Raw genomic sequence first — 18,204 nt, 5'->3', positions numbered from 1 at the left:
TGGTGTCTGAGGCCAGATTTGAACTCAGGAAGATGAGTCTTCCTGAACCCAGTTCAGCACGCTACATCTATCTTCCTGTGTTTTTTTATACACAAGTCTAAATCGATAAGCTTGAAAGAGAGACCTTAACTCATTTTACATAAAAGATTGGCTTCATGAAAGTTGTTTCTTATACCTGTGGTCCTCCCCTGATCCCCAATCCTGTTCATAGCTATATTGTGAAGACCAGAAATTTAAAAATATTCAAATGAAAAAATTTAATATTTTATATAATTACATGACCAAATTTAATCACCAAACAGTCTTTTTTTATGCAATGTGCTTTCAAGATACATACAAAGACAACATATCAAACATTTAGTTAATTCAGCCAGAGCATATAAGAATACTTCATAAACTGTGTACATTGACACATTATATTATAAATACAGATATAAGGCTTTAAGACATTTTTGCTATATGTATTTCCATTCTATTGGTTTAAACAAATGGGAGGAAAATGGAGATATTAAGAGGTGCCCCTCTCCTCCCCATGCTGATTAACTATGGCATAGTGTCCTTAAATAAAGTGCTAATAGCAGTAGGGAAAGCTGGGGAAAAAAACTTGAATCTTCATGATTCATTTCCCAGTGAACCATAATGACTAATTTGTTTTCAGAATATAGTGATGTACAATTATACATTCCTTCTCTTAGGAGATTAGATCATTTGGTTCCTTTCCACGTGGTCCCCTTTTTGTTTTTCTATACTTTATGCACCCTCTAGTTTCAAGGCACAATCAGACAGACTCAACATAGTCTATATACCTTGCAAACACTTTTCAATATGACAAGAAAAATTAAAGAAATCAATTCACCTCTTGTGGTGAATTTTTCAGAGGTTGTTTGGCTCACCAGAAATGGATGGTTATTTTTCTCCTTTCTTATATAGGTCAAATTCCATTAAAGTAGAAAATTACATAACTAAGGAAAATGACCAAATTTTCCCATATTGGTCCATACATGAACCAGACCTCTGAAATTAGATTTCCTTGAAGAGATACTGGTGTGCAATGAAAAACAATATCAATCATGGCCCACACCCACATTTTATTTATACAAACCTATATTCAGAATACTTTTTTGGTATTCATATTTTATTGTATTTTGAATATTGCTTAAAATATGAGAAGAGAGATTTCACTTATATGACTATCCTTTACAATCATATTAATTGTAATGGTACTTATAGTAACATACTATTTAAAAAGCACCAATAATAACAATAACAATAGCAACATTTGGCTCAGTAAAACCATTGTTTCTAGATTTAATTTACTGACTTAAATATGAATACTCTACAACCGGGTTGTTAGTGAATGGAGACAGAATTGCTCCAGGACATGTCTCCATAAGAAGATCCAGGATCCTACACAGCTTCTGAGTAGGGGCCCCTAGTACTGTACTCCTGAAATCCTACTCCCATGGCTCCATTTGCTCCTGTAGCCCTTTGCCAACTCATTGGTGAATCCACCACATTTCTCATAGAAGCAGCAATGGCATTAATTTTTAGACAGTTTTTAATCTCTTACATCCTCCATCTTCTGTCAGAATTTCTACATTTATAATTTCAGCATGCCAAATAGGAGAAGTAGGTCCAAATTGGGAGGACAGAAGAAAAATCTGCTGGAAGCATTAAGGCTAGAGAAGAAAGGAGAAAAGACTAAAAAGAAAAAAAAAGATCCATTGTTTTGACTTTAGTGAGATGTCTAGCCTTATCCTGATGTAGTGATTGGTCATCTTGTCAAAGCATGTTTCCATATTTTACTGTGGTCTAGCCAGCCCAAGTGAATTTTGACCAATAATGCTAGCATTCATTTCTCTAGACCCTACCAAAAAAAACAACAAAAAAAAAAACACCTTTGTATGCTTTACCACCAGCCTCCATTCCTTAGCAAAGGCCTTACAAGCAACCTTAAATATTAATTGATTTATTTTGATCTCATTCTTATGGATCATTTGAAAATTTCCATTTATTATACAAAGTAGGTTCTATTTTTTTCCTTATAGGAAGTACTTTGTACTTATTAATTCTTAGGTTTCCCAAGATGACATCAAGTCTAGCAGCAGTGCTAATTGAGAAAAAGTCGTGGAAGTAGCTAGCATTACATGCTTTCTACTTCATCTCTTCTTTTATTTCTGATAGACAGGTATACTCTCTCCAAAGTATTTTTGGGGCTTAATTCAGCTCTACTAATAATCTCAGAACTCTTACGAGTACCCATTAATCTTCCCAAATTAAAGATTTTCCTTCCCAAGTATACTACTCAAAGAATTTATGCTAATAGAGGTGAAGAGTAGCAGAGTTAAGCTTTTGATGGTTTCAGCTGCTAAAGCTGATTGTTTTAAAGATGGTCCAATGTGCTTTGGACCATTTTTGCAGTTAGGTGAGACATATATGCCCCTCCTCAGAATAATATAAGTTTAAAAAATAACAATTGAAATAAATGCTATATTTCATTTAGAGTTCAAATAAAAAAATTGATCCCTCTCCCCATTCCCTATCTCGAGTTTATGGCCTTGAAATCAATCTATGGACTTCTCAGGTGTTTGTAGACTCTAGGTTAAGAAGTCCTATTCTAAAGGCTGAAAAATAAAAGGTCATTCAGAGGCCAGAGCTCCCAAGTGACAAAGTGAAAATATACTTTGAAGGTCCAGATGACAGATGATCAAGACCAAAGGCAGGTTTGATAGATCAGAAGGTGATTCTACTCTCCCTCAAACTCCCCCAGCAATGATGGAATGAGCTGGTTCTGTTGGTGAAAGTCCAGCAAAGACTTACCAGTTGTGTGATCTACCTTAACTGACTTCCATTTTGCAATTTCTGAGCAGCAGCATTTTGGGCATGATTTTGGCATGGTTTTATGGATATCCTACAACTATTTAAGAGGCTGAACTGGGCTAATCCACCTAGTTTGAATGATTCAGGAATATCCAGCTCGGTGGGAAATAAATGTCCCCACCTGAGGGGAAAATCCAAGGAAACCAGGCAGCTGATAAGAGAAGAGAGTGAGCAAGACTGAGGTGGTCTGGCTTGAAGGGACGTAATTCTTGATACGGGAGTGGGACGGGGTGGGGTGGGGATGGGGAGGGAGTGCAGTTCTCATGGTTTATTTTATGTGAAAGAGAGATATAAAAGTCAATAAAATTAAGGAGATATAATGTGACTTCAGTCTACTAGAATGGCTCTTAAAATACAAGTAAAGAGGAATCTCAGAACATGAAATCCGGGTGCTCCCAGTATTATTCACTTGGAAAGGAAAATGAAAGTCCACCCTAAGCGCACTGAGGTTCTTGCTGTTATCTGGTATGGTCACTTGCTTTAGGACTGATGTATATCCAGGAACTGTAGCCTGAAAAGCAAAAAACAAAAAAAAAAACATCATTTGACGCCATTCAGATGTCCTACTTTGCTAGCATGTCCTGTGTGAAAAATGAAAACATCTTGGTATAATTGCTGAAAAAATTTGCTGGACCCCTCCCCAGAATCCTTCCTGAACTTTCCAGGGACCCTGAATAGGATTTAAGGCTGACAAAGAACTATAAAATGGAACAATGTCCAGACATGTGGTGGAGAAGTAGAAAACAAGAGACTAATTATAGTTCTACCCTGGTCTTCTTCTGGGGGTGGTGACCTGAGCCCTCAGTAAAGGCAAAAAAGTGGGTTCCAAATTTGCACCAAAAAGAATGTGTTCCTGGCTTCCTCCCAGGAAATGTCAAAATATTTGTAAACAAAATAAGCATAGAGTCAGCTTCCTAGCAATTTATCCTCTCTGCAGAATTAATCTAAGCTTGGGGCTTGAATGCCTTCCAAAAGAACTTTAAACAGGTCTCTATGTCCACCTTGGGAAAATGGGATCAAGGTTTGATTTCTGACACTGTGGACTGTGACAAGCAGGACTGTAACCTATCCTGGTGTGGGGGGCACTCCAGAATTATTCCTTCCCCCAGCTTCACAAGGGAGCTATTCATCAGCAACCTTTAGATTCAGCATACATACCCCTCATACAGTGGGTGGTCCATGATCTTTGGGTTGTTGGAATTAGCAGAGGGGAAAGAAACCCTGTCAACTAGCTGGCTGAACCAGTGATCATCTTATATGAGCCGGAGTTAAGTGATAACCAATTGAAATGGTCCTTGGCTGTTCTACTGCAGATTGATAGCTAATTCAGCCAATGATTGGTCAAAAAGGCGGGGAGGTAATCAGAACTCTTGGCTAATTGACAGCTCATTCAGTCAGGACAATGGTGAAGAGAGAGAGAGGTGGGGGGAACCGGAATCAGATCTTTACCCATTACACTTATACATGTATATTGATCTGTAATAGATAGATATGATCCCTGTCGGTGTCTTTGTTAGGATCTTTGCATTGATCATTTTAAAATTTATCCCTCCCTTACCGAACAAACCATCCTTTGTCACAAAGGGGAAAAAAAAGGCAGTTTTGCAAAACCAACAGCTAATCCACAGAACATTTGGTTCTGACAATGTACATAATTTCATACTTATAGTCAGTCCCCCACCTTTGCAAAGAAAGGAGGGAGGTAACACTAACATTTTTTTCTCTTTTAAGAAAAAATAGCCTTTTATTTTCAAAATATATGTAGATAGTTTTCAAAATTCACCCTTGCAAAACCTTATGTTTCAAATTTCTCTCTCCCTTCCCTCCCATTCCTCCTGTAGATTGCAAGTAAGGCAATATAATGTTAAACATGTGCAATTCTTCTATACACATTTCCACAATTATTATGCTGTGCAAGAAAAATCAGATCCAAAAGAGAGAAAATAAAAAGCAAGCAAACAACAACAAAAAAATGGTAAAAATACTAATACTAGTATTTCTTAAGAGGAAAAAATGGATCAGAAAAAAGCCTGCAATTACATTCTCATAACCCAAAATACTGTATGTTTATAATCTGTGGTAATTGTAGCCTGAGGTGGAGGAGGGGAATCCCAGAATGTCAGCAGGAAGAGATCTTGGACATCCTTTAGTATAACTTGTATCTGACCAAGAATGCCTTACAACAGCCCCAAGTGGTCCAGGCTACCTTTGGAAGCAGCACCTTTCAATTCTTGTAGAGCTCACATCATTTTCCTTCATATCAACCCTATATCTGTATCTTGTATCCCTGGCTCCTAATTCTGCTCTCAGGGCTAAGTAATTCTTTTCCAGGTGACAATCCTTCAAATACCTGAAGACAGTTACTTGTGGTTCTTTCCTCCCTCCCCTGTTTTTTCTTCCGGGAGGTAAACATCTTGAGTCCTTTCAACTGATTCTTAAAATGATATGGATTTGAAGCCTGCCTTTCACCATCTTACTTTGATTTAAAGGGTAATTTACTTTATCAATGACCTTTCTTAAAATATAGTACTCACAATGGAATGCAATATTCCATATATCTTGCTAGAAATTCACATCTAATAAAATTCTTATTTCTGATCTTCAAGGTTTTACTGGCCAAACATTTTATAAGAGCTGTGGTAACTATGTGCAATTTGTTTTTAAGGAACACTGGTTAGTGGGGCATAAATAATTCAATATCTGATATGTATGAGTGCCTCCTTATATATTAGGCTACATGATAATTTTTTGATTTACAATGAGGACTCACAATCTAATAGTTAAAATGTTTGTATAGATTTTAATATTCAAAGAACCTAGAATGAAAAATCCAAAGCAGCAACCTCAATGTTTATTAAATGGGCAAATAATTTGGTACAAGTTATGCAAAATGCCTTGAGGTACTGGCATATCTTTATACTCAAAGGAAGTTTATACATTTAAAGTTGCTTCTGGTACAGAGAACAATTCATTATATTTATTAGATTTACTCCACTGGGATGTATGGGTTCTAGCCAAGAGGAAACATCACAGTGAAATCTAATGTATACAGAATGGACTATCTCATTACTTTGGGGAAAAGGAATTGGTGGTGGTAGAGTCAAAGGCCCCTCTAAGCAATGGAGGCCAAATTCTTAAGGATCAATGAATCAGAGGTAGAAGAGATCTTTTGGATAAAAGGAAATTGAGGTTTAACAAGTATAAATGATTTGTCCAAGTTCCCTCTCTTAGCTGATAAATGTCAGAGCTGGGATTTGAACTCAGGTCCTCTTTTCCACTATATCCTACTGCTTGCTTCCCTAATCACAAACAGCATGAAGGTCCACTATATTCTGATCCAAAAAAAAGAGGAGCAAGATCTTCTTTCAAGGAGTAAAGACCCCTTTTCCCTACCTCCTACCCTCTTCAAATGAATACAAAAATCCTATTTTGACAGCATATAGTGGAGATAGTAGGCAGCTAAGTAGCAGTGGATAAAGTGCTGGGATTAGAATCAAGATTTTATCTTCCTGAGTTCAAATCTGTTCTCAGATAATTATAAGCAGGATGATCCTGTTTGCCCTAATTCCTTATCTGTAAAATGATCTGAAGAAAGAAATGGAAAACCACACCAGTATCTTTGCCAAAAAAACTCTGAATGAGGTCACAAAGAGTTAGACATGCCTGAAATGACTACCGAACAACAAAAACAACTCTTTATTGTTGTTGCGCTCATCTCTTGCCCTTTAAGCCACTGCTCAACCCTCTCAATGGTTTGAGTCCATGATATTTCATTTTTTCTCTCCATTTCATTCTCTTCTATCATCCTAGAAGACATCAGTGTCCACGATGACAACCCTTCTTATAATCTGACCACACCATTTCGCAACCTAAAGACCCTCTCCTTGTGTTCCAAATTCCACCGCCCCTTCCCTTGACCTCTTATCTGGCAGTAAGTAATCCAATATATGTAAAACATAGTAAAAATATATTTTATCATCTCTTGAAAATGCAGTAGCCCAGATCTTGAACTTTGAAATTTCTCTTTCTGAATGTGACCTTCTATTCTTCTACGTCTTTTACACTCCCTAAACCTAATCTGGATCTTTACTTATGGCTTATTATTAGTCTCCTAATTTATATTTCATATTTTGGCTTTATTTAACTCCCAATCATTTTATTAGCATCTAACTTAGAATCACTTGACCCTTCTGTAAGGCTTCAATCATCCCAAATAAAAAATTATGATCCCTAAGTGACTCAGACTTCTGGTTTCTGCTTTAAGGTGTATTGCTGCTAAATGCCATAAAATAACAATGAACTTTCACCTACTATATAAACCTCCCTCTCAACTGTTAGATAATGTTTCTATTTTGGCCTTAATTACTCCTTACCTGACTCCCTAAAGAGATTGTTCTAAACCTTATTTTTCCCCTTCTTCTATCCAACTAAACCCCACACTGAGAAAACAGAGATTATCTGAAGGGAGCTCTATTATTTCTCTTCCTAAAAACCTTTCAACATCATGTCTCCTCTGGCCACAGAAGGAAAGGTTCCACAGTTTTAAATAAAGCTAACCACCTTCCTCTGTGCTCTTAAACTTACTTACTCAAGTACTCAATTATTCCTCTCATGCTTCTTCAAGAATTGTCTTTCTAGCTGGTTTTTCTCATTTGCAGATAAACATGCTCAAGTCTTCCTAATTCCAATTAAACCTTGATTTACTATTCTACTCTATTGCCCAATGTTTCTTCCCTGTCACTGCCAAATGTTTTTAGGAAAAAACCACAAACTACTATATCTATTTATATGATTTCTCAGGCTTTATTCTCCAGCTCTGATCTCCAATTCTCAGCTGCAGATGTGCATTTTCGATGGCCTCTACTTTCTCCCGAATGTCCCACTTAACATTTACTGTCATTTCCCCCAATATATTTGCTCCTTCATACTGTCTATGGGAACACAATTCTCATAATCTCCCTAGTTTGAAATATTGGTGTTATCCTCATCTTCCTTACTGCTTCCATTTTATCAGTTAACAAGTCCATCTTTGCAATATCTTTTGAATCTCTTTCCACTTCTCTAATTCCATTGATAACCCCCTAGTTCAGTCACCAGTTTAGACTATTGCAAAAATCTTCTTTAGTAGGTCTTTTGGCCTTTCCTCTCTCCCTTTTCTAATCCATTTTTAAACAATCCTGCTGCTAGAGTAATCTATGAGGATCCATGAGTAGAAACAGATTTGGGCTGGATTTAGGATGAAAAATATCTTCTAGCAATTAACTGACTAAAAGTAGAAGAGGCTACCTGATGAGGCTTGGAGGGGAGGGGAGAGGGAAGATCTAGAAGTTTTCAGACAAAAGCTGGATGATCACTTGTTAGGTATGTTATCGGAGATGCATTTCATGTTTGGGTTGGATCAGAAAGATGTGAACATTTCTTTCCAACACTAAAATCCTCAGGGTTCCCTGTCACTGGAGATCATTCATCAGAGACTAGATGAAAATTTTATTAAGGAGGGTTTTGATTAGATTACCTAACAAACCCCTTTAGTGCTGAGCTTTTTAAACTCTAATTTGGGATACAGTACGTCTTTTCCCCAAAATGCTAACTGACCAATAAAAATGCCAACTGTTCAATATTTGATGTGACTTTCTATCTCAGGCTTTTTAGAAAAATTGTTCTTTGTTCCATTATGTCAAATTTATCATAATCCCTTCTATTTTTAGGCATCTCTAGTTTTTGGACTTTCCTGATTTACTTTTAGTTTTCATCACTGCTTCTGTCCAAATTGCATCTCTGTAAGGACAAGTCTCATCCCAGCAAGTTAGTTACTGTTTTCTATAGTTTTTTTTTTTTTTTTTTTTTTTTAAGGTTCCAGGAACATTGTTTTAGAGCCAAGGACACCTTCTTAACAGCAGTGTCTCTGATGATCAGTGAAATCTGTTTGGGGAAAAACTTTGTCTTTCCAAAGTGAGTTTGAATAACATTGCATTAAATACTTACATTTATTGTATAGGATCCAGGCAGAAGAAGAAGATAATATTCTCCAAATTTGTTGGTTCTGTAGGGGCATATATGTTTCCTGTCACTAGACTCCACTATTGCATTTGGTATTGGATTATTGTTCACATCAAAAACTTGACCTTTAACACCTGCAAAGAAAAAAGAAAAAAAAAGATAAGGAATGTAAATCTAAATTTTTATAATCTATGAGAAGAATTTTTTTTCATTTAAAATATTGAGCCAACTCTTATTAGAAGCAGTTTAGATGAGATAGCATTTTGTACAAGAAAAATCCCAGCAATTTTAACTTTGAATAGGAAACTGGGGAAATGTCTTTGACTTAGAACTTGCTAAGATCCAATTGGTCCTGGCATCTATAGGTGGTTAAAGGTAAGAGGGGAGAATTTTACAGGGAGAGTGAAGCAATCCAATGGTTCAAGTTTTGCCCAGGGAGAGAAAACCAAACACCATGAGAGTTGACACTGGAGATTACTCCTTAGCTCACCACCCTCCACCCTTAATTCATTGGGAGATGACCCCCCCCTCCTCCCCTAGCCTCAAATCATAGAATCCACTTATACTCCTTAGCCTTAAGCATAGAAGCTAGGATAAAGACTGTTCTGTCTCTCAATGCTTTGCTGCAAATTCCAATCAGGAATTCAGCCCACTGAGAATTCTCAATATCAAAATAAATCCTTTTTTGCCAACTTAAAAAAAAAAAAAGATGGATGTCACTAGGATACTAATCTAAAACTCAAAGTAGGAGGCAGGAGATAGGAATGGAGATCACCTTAGGCAGTTCAAAAGCTGTGGACTGAGCACCATTATATATGTTACAAAGTTGGAGTAGTAGTTGCTGATGAGATGACAACACTTTCCTATCCAAAGTGATGGCACAATAGCCATACTTCCACCTTGCTCTCTTGAATCTTATTGTCAGACTAAAAACACTGGGAAAATACCATTTTACATCCCATAGCTTTCCTTTTTCTTCCTCCCTCTCCTCCCCATTCTCCCCCCACCGACAAGGCAAAGAATTCGATACAAGGTATACATGTATAATCAGATTGAATGTTTCTTAATAAGTTCTTTGGAATTGTGGTTTGTTATTTTGCTGATCAGAAATCTTAAGTCTTTAAGAGTTGATACTATGTAAACTGTTCTGGTTCTGTTCACATCACTTAGCATCAGTTCGTCTAAGTCTTTCCAGGTTTTTCTGAAACCATCTCCCTTCTTTTCTTACAACAGAATACTATTTCATCACATTCAGATCATAAATTGCTCAGCCATTCCCCAATTAATGGGCATCCCCTTAATTCCTAATTCTTTGCTATCACAAAAAGTTGCTATAAATGAATTTGCACATATGGGTCCTTTTCCTCTTATTAAAAGCACATGAAAATATGAAAGGTAAAGAAAGTTGGGGAAGGAGGTGCTATCACCATCAGCATCATAACTAGCATTTTTTATAGCACTTTAAGGTCTGCAAAACTATGTTATAAAATCTCATTTTATCCTCACAATAACTGAAAGTATTTTTTTTTTATCATCCAGTCTTACAGATGAAGAAACTGAGAAAGAGAGGCTAAATAACTTTTCCAGGTCATAGAGCAAGAAAGGGTCTCTGAATGGGACCCGGTGGAGATTTCTCAAAAGTCTATGAGATAGAGTAAGTCAGACCTTAGGCCTAAGTCCCATGATCCTTATTCCTAGAGCTAGAAGATCAGGCTTTGGGCCTCAGGTTGCAGGAAGTCACAGGGTCCCTGGGCCTAGAGGTCTCTAAAAAGTTAAGACCCTAGATCAGCTACAGGAAGTGACAAAATTGGTGACCATTGGTCAAAGATGGTTACTTCCTTTTAGTCTATCCAATGAAAAGACTTGGGTCTTTTGCTATTTAACCCTCCCTCCCCACAAGCGAGGATCTCTCTGGTATATCTGGGTCTCTCCCTGCAGGAACTAAATAAATAAGTATTTATTTATTTATTATTTATTATTATAAGCATCTCTTTGTACCTGAAGATGTCTCTGATTCGTTAATTTGGAAAAGGGGATCCAGCACCTGTCCCACACATCTCTGACTCCAAAGATTGAGCTTTAGCTATTGACTTGAGACTCCACACTTGTTCCTCCTCTCTGACATCATTCTTTCACATCCAAGAACTTCAGATTTATGTGTGCATATACCACCTGCTTATCCTGTTCCAGACAAGTAACTAATGACAAGATGGGCACATATCAGAAGCACTTGGCTCAATGTGGCCCAGTTTTTAATACAATGTTGGCAATAGGCAACCATTTATTTATTTATTTATTTTGCCCAATTCTCTACTAACAAATCAGTTAGGGATGAAAAAAGTCCTTTTTTTTAAAGACTGTATTTACTGGTGAACTAAGCTTTCTCCCAGGTTTTTATAGTCCAATTTTTTAGATTACTGGATAGCTTTGGACCACAACTTGAATGTCAGTTTTTTTGTTTTATTTTGTTTGTTTTTGTTTTTAATGGGAAATCTAAGGGCTCAGTATGGTTTCAATTTAAGATTTCTTATAATTATGAGATACCTCACTTCATACTTCTCAATTTGGCTAAGATGACAAGAAAAGATAATGATAAATGTTGGAGGGTATCGGGACACCAATACATTGTTGGTGGGGTTGTGACCTTATCCAACCATTCTGGAGAGCAATTTGGAGCTATGCTCAAAGGGCTATTAAACTGCACATACCCTTTGTCCAGCAGTGTCTCTACTAGGCCTGCATCCCAAAGAGATCACAAAAGAGGGGAAAGAAACCCACATGTGCAAAAATGTTTGTGGCAGCCCTCTTTGTAGTGGCAAGGAACTGGAAACTGAGTGGATACCATCAGTTGGAGAATGACTAAATAAATTGATATATGAATGTTATGGAATATTGTTCTGTAAAAAATAACCAACAGGATGATTTCAGAAAGGCCTGGAGATTCTTACATGAACTGATGTTAAGTGAAATGAGCAGAACCAGGAGATCATTACACATGGCAACAAGATTATATGATATCAACTGTTATAGACATGGCTCTTTTCGACAATGAAGTGATTGAGGCCAGTTCTAATAGACTTGTGATGGAGAGCCATCTTCATCTAGGGCCATGGGGATCAAATGTGAATCACAACATAGTATTTTCACCTTTTTGGATGTTGTTTGCTTGCTTGTTTTTTTCTTTCTCACTTTTTTTCTTTTTGATCTGACTTTTCTTATGCAGAACAATAAATGTGGAAATATGTTTAGAAGAAACCTATATTAGGTTGCTTGCTGTCTAGGGGAGGGGGATTGTGGGGAGAGAAGAAGAAAAATTTGGAACACAAAGTTTTGCAAGGGTGAATGTTGAAAACTATCTTTGCATGTATTTTGAAAAATGGAAAGTTATTATTACAAAAAATTTAAGACTTCTTAGAAATGACTGAAGACTGCTAAATAGCTCCATAAATTATCTGAAATCCCTTTAGGCTTTAAATCCATGACCTTATCACATATAATCTTCTTCTAGGCCCTATGTCAGGACTTTTTTCTGGTGCTTTGATTTCAGGGTCTTTCTTTTTCCTTTTTTAACATTTACTTTTATAAAATTTTGATTTCCATTTTTCCCTCCTTTCTCCCAAAGATAGAAAGTAATCTGATTTAGATTATAAATATCATATTAAACATATTTCCACATTAGTCATGATATGAAAGAATCAGAGCAAAAGGGGAAAACCAAGAGAAGAAAAAAAAAAGAAAAAATAGTATGTTTCATTCTATATTCAGATTCCACAGTTCTTTCTCTGCATGTGGATAGCATTTTTCATCAGGAGTCTTTTGGAATTGTTTTAGATCATTGTATTACTGAGAAAGGAGAGCGTGGTTTTGCTAATGTCCCACAGAGCTTGGGTTGAGTTAGAACAGGTACTAGAGCCAGGTTCTGCCTTCTTTGAAAGTTCTCATAGGATTTAGAGTTAAAAGGAGTCTTAGAATATATCTAGTCTAATCCCTCATTTTTAAATTCTTTGCTCCCTACAGGCTCTTAAACTTCAATTAGGGTGGGAAATCCCTTCATCTATTAGGAAATATCATTTCTGGGCCTAGAAGAAGATTATATGTGATAAGGTCATGGATTTAAAGCCTAAAGGGATTTCAGATAATTTATGGAGCTATTTAGCAGTCTTCAGTCATTTCTAAGAAGTCTTAAATTTTTTGTAATAATAACTTTCCATTTTTCAAAATACATGCAAATAGTGTTTTCAACATTCACCCTTGAAAAACTTTGTGTTCCAAATTTTTCTTCTTCTCTCCCCACAATCCCCCTCCCCTAGGCAGCAAGCAACCTAATATAGGTTTCTTCTAAACATATTTCCACATTTATTGTTCTGCATAAGAAAAATCAGATCAAAAAGAAAAAAGTGAGAAAGAAAAAAACAAGCAAGCAAACAACATCCAAAAAGGTGAAAATACTATGTTGTGATTCACATTCGATCTCCATGGTCCTAGATGCAGATGGCTCCCCATCACAAGTCTATTAGAACTGGCCTCAATCACCTCATTGTTGAAAAGAGCCAAGTGGGAAGTGCTAGTCTAAAACCACAAGAGGGCAGAATTGCTGCACCAATCCATGCGGTCATTTTATTCATTTGTCAATTTTTTTTCAGCAATAAGCTAGCAACTGGAAACCTTCTCCAACAAGAATTTGGGAGAAATATGTCCCTTCTCCTCCAACCCGACTGTAGGATATCATAAAAATATTATAGTTATTCTGCAAAGACTCCATTTCAGCATTCTTGAAGGATAAAACACAAACTATCATTTTTTTTTCCAAAAGCAGGCTTCTTTCTATATAAAAGGAAATTATGAAACCTGAGCAAAAAAAAATGCTTCCCTTGTTCTTATTGAAAGATAAAAGGGGACAATGCTGTAGTGATCATATCTTTCTACTTGACATGATTCTCATTTATTGATTTACTTGATTCAAAGGATCTTTACAAGGGATCTCTTTTCTATGTCAGTGTTTTCTCATTCATTAAAACCCTAGAATGATCAGCATAGTGTATATAGTTGGCTAGTCCCTCTTGCAAGCAAAAAATGACTCCATAGGTTGGATTTTGTACCAATCACATTCTGTGTGTATAAACTACATCTTCCTTCTATAACCCATGAGTATGACCAGTTGGTTGATGTTCAATTTGCAACCTCCTTCCCTTGTCCTCCCAAAAAAACTCCTTTTATTTGAATGCTTATGTTTGTTATTGAGAGAGAGAGAGAGAGAGAGGTAGGGGGAGAGGAAGGGAGGGAAGAAAAGAGAGACAGAGATAAAGACAGAGACTAGATTTGGTGTAATATGATACTAATGCCTAGCTTTCTTTACTCGTAATCCCTGAAGGGCTCCAATATGGATGTGCCACGTGAATGAGAACAAAGTAAAAGAAATTTAGCTATAGGAGAAAACTCAAACATCACGGAAAAAGCACAGGAGGCTGGAGCCATGTCATTGACTAATAATAGCTAGAATTTAAAGTTGGAGAAAGCACTTTGCAAATATTATATCATTTTATAATTATAACAATCTGTTATATGTGAGAGATGAATATTCCAGTTTTACAGGTAAGCAAACTGAGGCCCAGTGAAATAAAGTGATCTGTCTAAAAACTCAAATGGAAATAAGTAAAAGAGCTGGGATTGAAACTCATCTTTTGGCTCCTCTATCTACTACTGCTTGGCTAAGAGTAAACCTATGAATTAGAGAAAAGACAAAGGATTTATTTGAGGTATAGGCCTAGAGAGATCATTTCCCTTTTCCATAACCCACTTCCTTACAAAGAGGATGCAAAATGAAAACATACATTTTTTGGACATGGCTAACATGGTAAATTTGTTTTGCTGACCTATTTTTGTTTGTAACAAGGGTTTACAGGGCATGAAGGGAAAAAAAAATAGGGAGAAAAGTTTTAATGAGGAAATCCATAGGATGAAGAGAAAAGAAATTTCAGGATGAAGTGACTTTGGATATGAAAGATGAGTGAATTTTAGAGTCAAGATAGATTGGTTGATTGAGGGAAAAAAGATTATATATGTTTCATAGTGAAACCCTTTATAAGTGATACTTATATCCTACTAAATGTACTTGTATTTTATGACTCAGTTTAGAAAGCAAGTCTAGAGGTCAATTAGCCTAGGAATTAGGTAATTTTTTTCTTTTATATACATTTCTTATTTTATTTCTTATTATTATATTATTTACTGTATGTCCTTCCCCCGCTTCTGAACATATACTAGACAGTACACTTGTGTGACATAATTCATGTGGAAGACAATAGTAAAAGAGGAAGGGGAATGGATACCCAAAGTAGGCATACAATTAAGATTGCAATGACAGAAGAAGAGGCCAGGTAATTAGGAATTTGAGCATATATACATGTCCAAATCCAGGGAGTCAAACAGACCCCGGGAATTAAAGTCTGGAGGCTCCGCACTAGGGACCAGAGCTCAGAAATTAGTAAAGGAAAAAGGTTTCAGATGATGGAGAAAAACCATAGAACTTATATAATACATATTATATTTCATAAATATTTTCATATATGTATATGTATTTATATATATGACATTTATTGAAAAAACAATACAATAAATAAGATAGAAGTGATCCCTTCTCCAAAAAATGGATGACACAAAAAGAATGGGTGTTATTGAGGCTAAGGCAAGAGCTTGGCAAAAACAAAATCAAAAACAACCCTCCCCTTGACACTACAACAGAAAAACATTTGCCAATTTCTGATCTTTCTTCTGGGAGGACATTTTAAATAGAAGCAGATGACATCAACATTTGACAAAACTAAAGAGCTTTACAAATCCCATACAAGTAATGACTGAGTGACAGCTGGAACTCTGAACTGTAGATGATCCCAGTTAATATATTGCTCTTTTGTTCATTGTATTTGACCAGCAGCTGTGGGAAATACTGGCAAAGGACTTTCCGGAAGCAGGCTGGGTAAAGCCCCATGATACCAGCTTGGATGCATTTGGCAGGATTTTCAGGGGAATAGGGGTGCTGGAACCACTGCTGGTCCCTTCCTACCTTGGAAAAAAATATGGACAAAATGTCACCAGGGAGGTGTCTGGTTACCCCCTTGGATTGTTTTGGTTCTCAAAGACATGGTTTTATCACTCACCAGCTATATAACCTTAAGCAAGGGATTTGATCTCTTAGCATCAGCTTTCCCAACTATGAAATGGGGCAAAGAAGATTTGTATTAGGGAAATTAAAGTGACATATGGATAGTTATAAAGGTCAAATAAGAGACTATATATACTAGTATATAATTATAATTATAAAATATTATGTATGTAAGTGAACTCTTACTATTTTTTTTTCTGTAATGGATAATAATGGGTTGCCATTAACTTATAGTTGGATGGAAGTTCAGGAAGACAGGGACAGTATCACCTTTTTATCTTTGTTATTCCAATGTCTACTAGAGTCTTACACACCAGAGACTTTTAATAAATATTTGTTGAATGAAAGTCATCTCTTTTATTAACACTTAACACCTAACTTAGGTGTTCTAGTCTTGGGACCAGTTTCCAAATGGCTTGATATTTGAACTTGGAGCCCGCTGGAAATCAATAATTTTTTGTCTTTTCTTTTACCCCAACTGGCTGACATAGTACTTCCCAAATATGATAGGACCCCTTCCGAACATAAAAATCTTCACTTCTAGTTAATGTCTATTAGGAAAAAATTATGATATCACCATTTGATAAGTTCACAATCACAATCACAAACACAAATTCACAAAACCTTATAGGTTTTGCTAGAAATTATACTTGGTGTTAGTAAGCAATTCATTTGAAAATCTTACAGACCGTAAGAAATGACCAGCAGGATGAATACAGAGAGGCTTAGAGAAGTTGAACTGATGCTAAGTGAAATGAACAGAACCAGGAGATCATTATACACTTCAACAACAATACTATATGAGGATCAATTCTGATGGAAGTGGATATCTTTGGCAATGAGAGGATCCAAATCAATTCCAAGTGATCAGTGATGAACAGAACCAGCTACACCCAGTGAAAGAACACTAGGAAACGAGTGTGGATCACAACATAGCATTGCATTCTCTCTGTTGTTCTTTCCTTGCATTTTTGTTTTTCTTCTCAGGTTATTTTTACCTTCTTTCTAAATCCTGCTTTTTCTTGTGCAACAAGATAACTGTATAAATATGCACATATATACATATATACACACATATACATATGTATTTAACATATACTTTAACATGTTTAACATGTATGAGACTGCCTGTCATTTAGGGGAGGGGGTAGGGAGAAGGAGGGGAAAAGCTGGAAAAGAAGTGTTTGCAAGGGTCAATATTGAAAAATTACCCATGCATATGTTTTGTCAATAAAAAGCTATAATAATAATAATAATAATAATAATAAAAGAAAATCTTACAGACCTAGATGAACCTGCTTTATGTAGTCTATTAGTGAGTATTGGTTATTATTCCAGAAGTCTTGGAGAGTTTCTTCAGGTGGATATTTACAGCATGATACTTCCAATGTAATTTCAAAACACTGGGCCCAGATGTAGTTGTAATCTTGCATCCCACCTAAACAAAAATAGACAGAAATGGGTGAATTAGGCAGATGCAGAGGCCTGTGTTAAAGGAAAAGAAAAGGCAGTCTTTTCCTGCTATATTGATGGCAGAGGACATGGGTTGAATTCTGGGTTTTGTGTTGAATTCCTAGCAAGTCCCTTGAACTCTCTGGGCTTCGGATTCCTCTCTCTAAAATGGGAGGGAGGTTCACTAGATTGTCTCCAAAGTGAATTCTGGATGGGGAACAAAATGAAAACCTCATTTCAATATAATTGTTTTCCTTTGTAATCTAATGTATTTTATGTATTTAAAAACAGACTGTCAACTTTATAACAAAAGGATTAAGAGCCTCCCTTGGACTAATCTAAACTCTACCTGAAGAATGAATGCCATCTAGCAATCTTCCTGACAAGGTTTGTATGAGAAGGGTTCCTGCTCTGATTTACACACAGTCCTGCTGGATAGGAAACCTTTATTGAACTAAAATCTGCTTCCTTAGTACTCCTTTTGTGGCTAGACAGGACAAATGTAATTCCTCCTTACCACATGTTAGCCTTTCAAACATTTGAACACAACACACTTCCTGCCAAACTCCCCATTCATCAGTGTGAAAGATACAGCCCATCAAGAGACACACATGGGAATGAATCCCAGAATAACTGTTGTGTGTCTGTTTCCAACCAATCCCACGCAATATGGGTTTGTTCTTATATACAAGAGACAGACCGTAAGCTTG

The 18,204-nt window shown here is 36.4% G+C and overlaps 1 protein-coding gene across 1 annotated transcript in view; it reads right to left on the bottom strand.

Annotated features, from left to right (window-relative positions):
• Window positions 1–232: 232 nt before the first annotated feature.
• Window positions 233–18,204, bottom strand: part of CPM (carboxypeptidase M) — a 72,644-nt gene continuing 54,672 nt past the window's right edge. Inside the window, exons 7-9 of the mRNA XM_052001037.1 lie at window positions 17,328–17,480; window positions 8,866–9,014; window positions 233–3,391 (exon numbers count right to left, since the gene is read on the bottom strand). Coding sequence (XP_051856997.1) covers window positions 3,149–3,391; window positions 8,866–9,014; window positions 17,328–17,480 — 545 coding nt within the window. The 3' untranslated portion in view covers window positions 233–3,148. The remainder of the gene's footprint in view (window positions 3,392–8,865; window positions 9,015–17,327; window positions 17,481–18,204) is intronic.

Source organism: Antechinus flavipes, chromosome 5, assembly GCF_016432865.1.
Source record: "Antechinus flavipes isolate AdamAnt ecotype Samford, QLD, Australia chromosome 5, AdamAnt_v2, whole genome shotgun sequence".
In the NCBI taxonomy this organism is placed as follows: Eukaryota; Metazoa; Chordata; class Mammalia; order Dasyuromorphia; family Dasyuridae; genus Antechinus; species Antechinus flavipes.
This window is presented reverse-complemented; position numbering and strand designations above follow the sequence as displayed.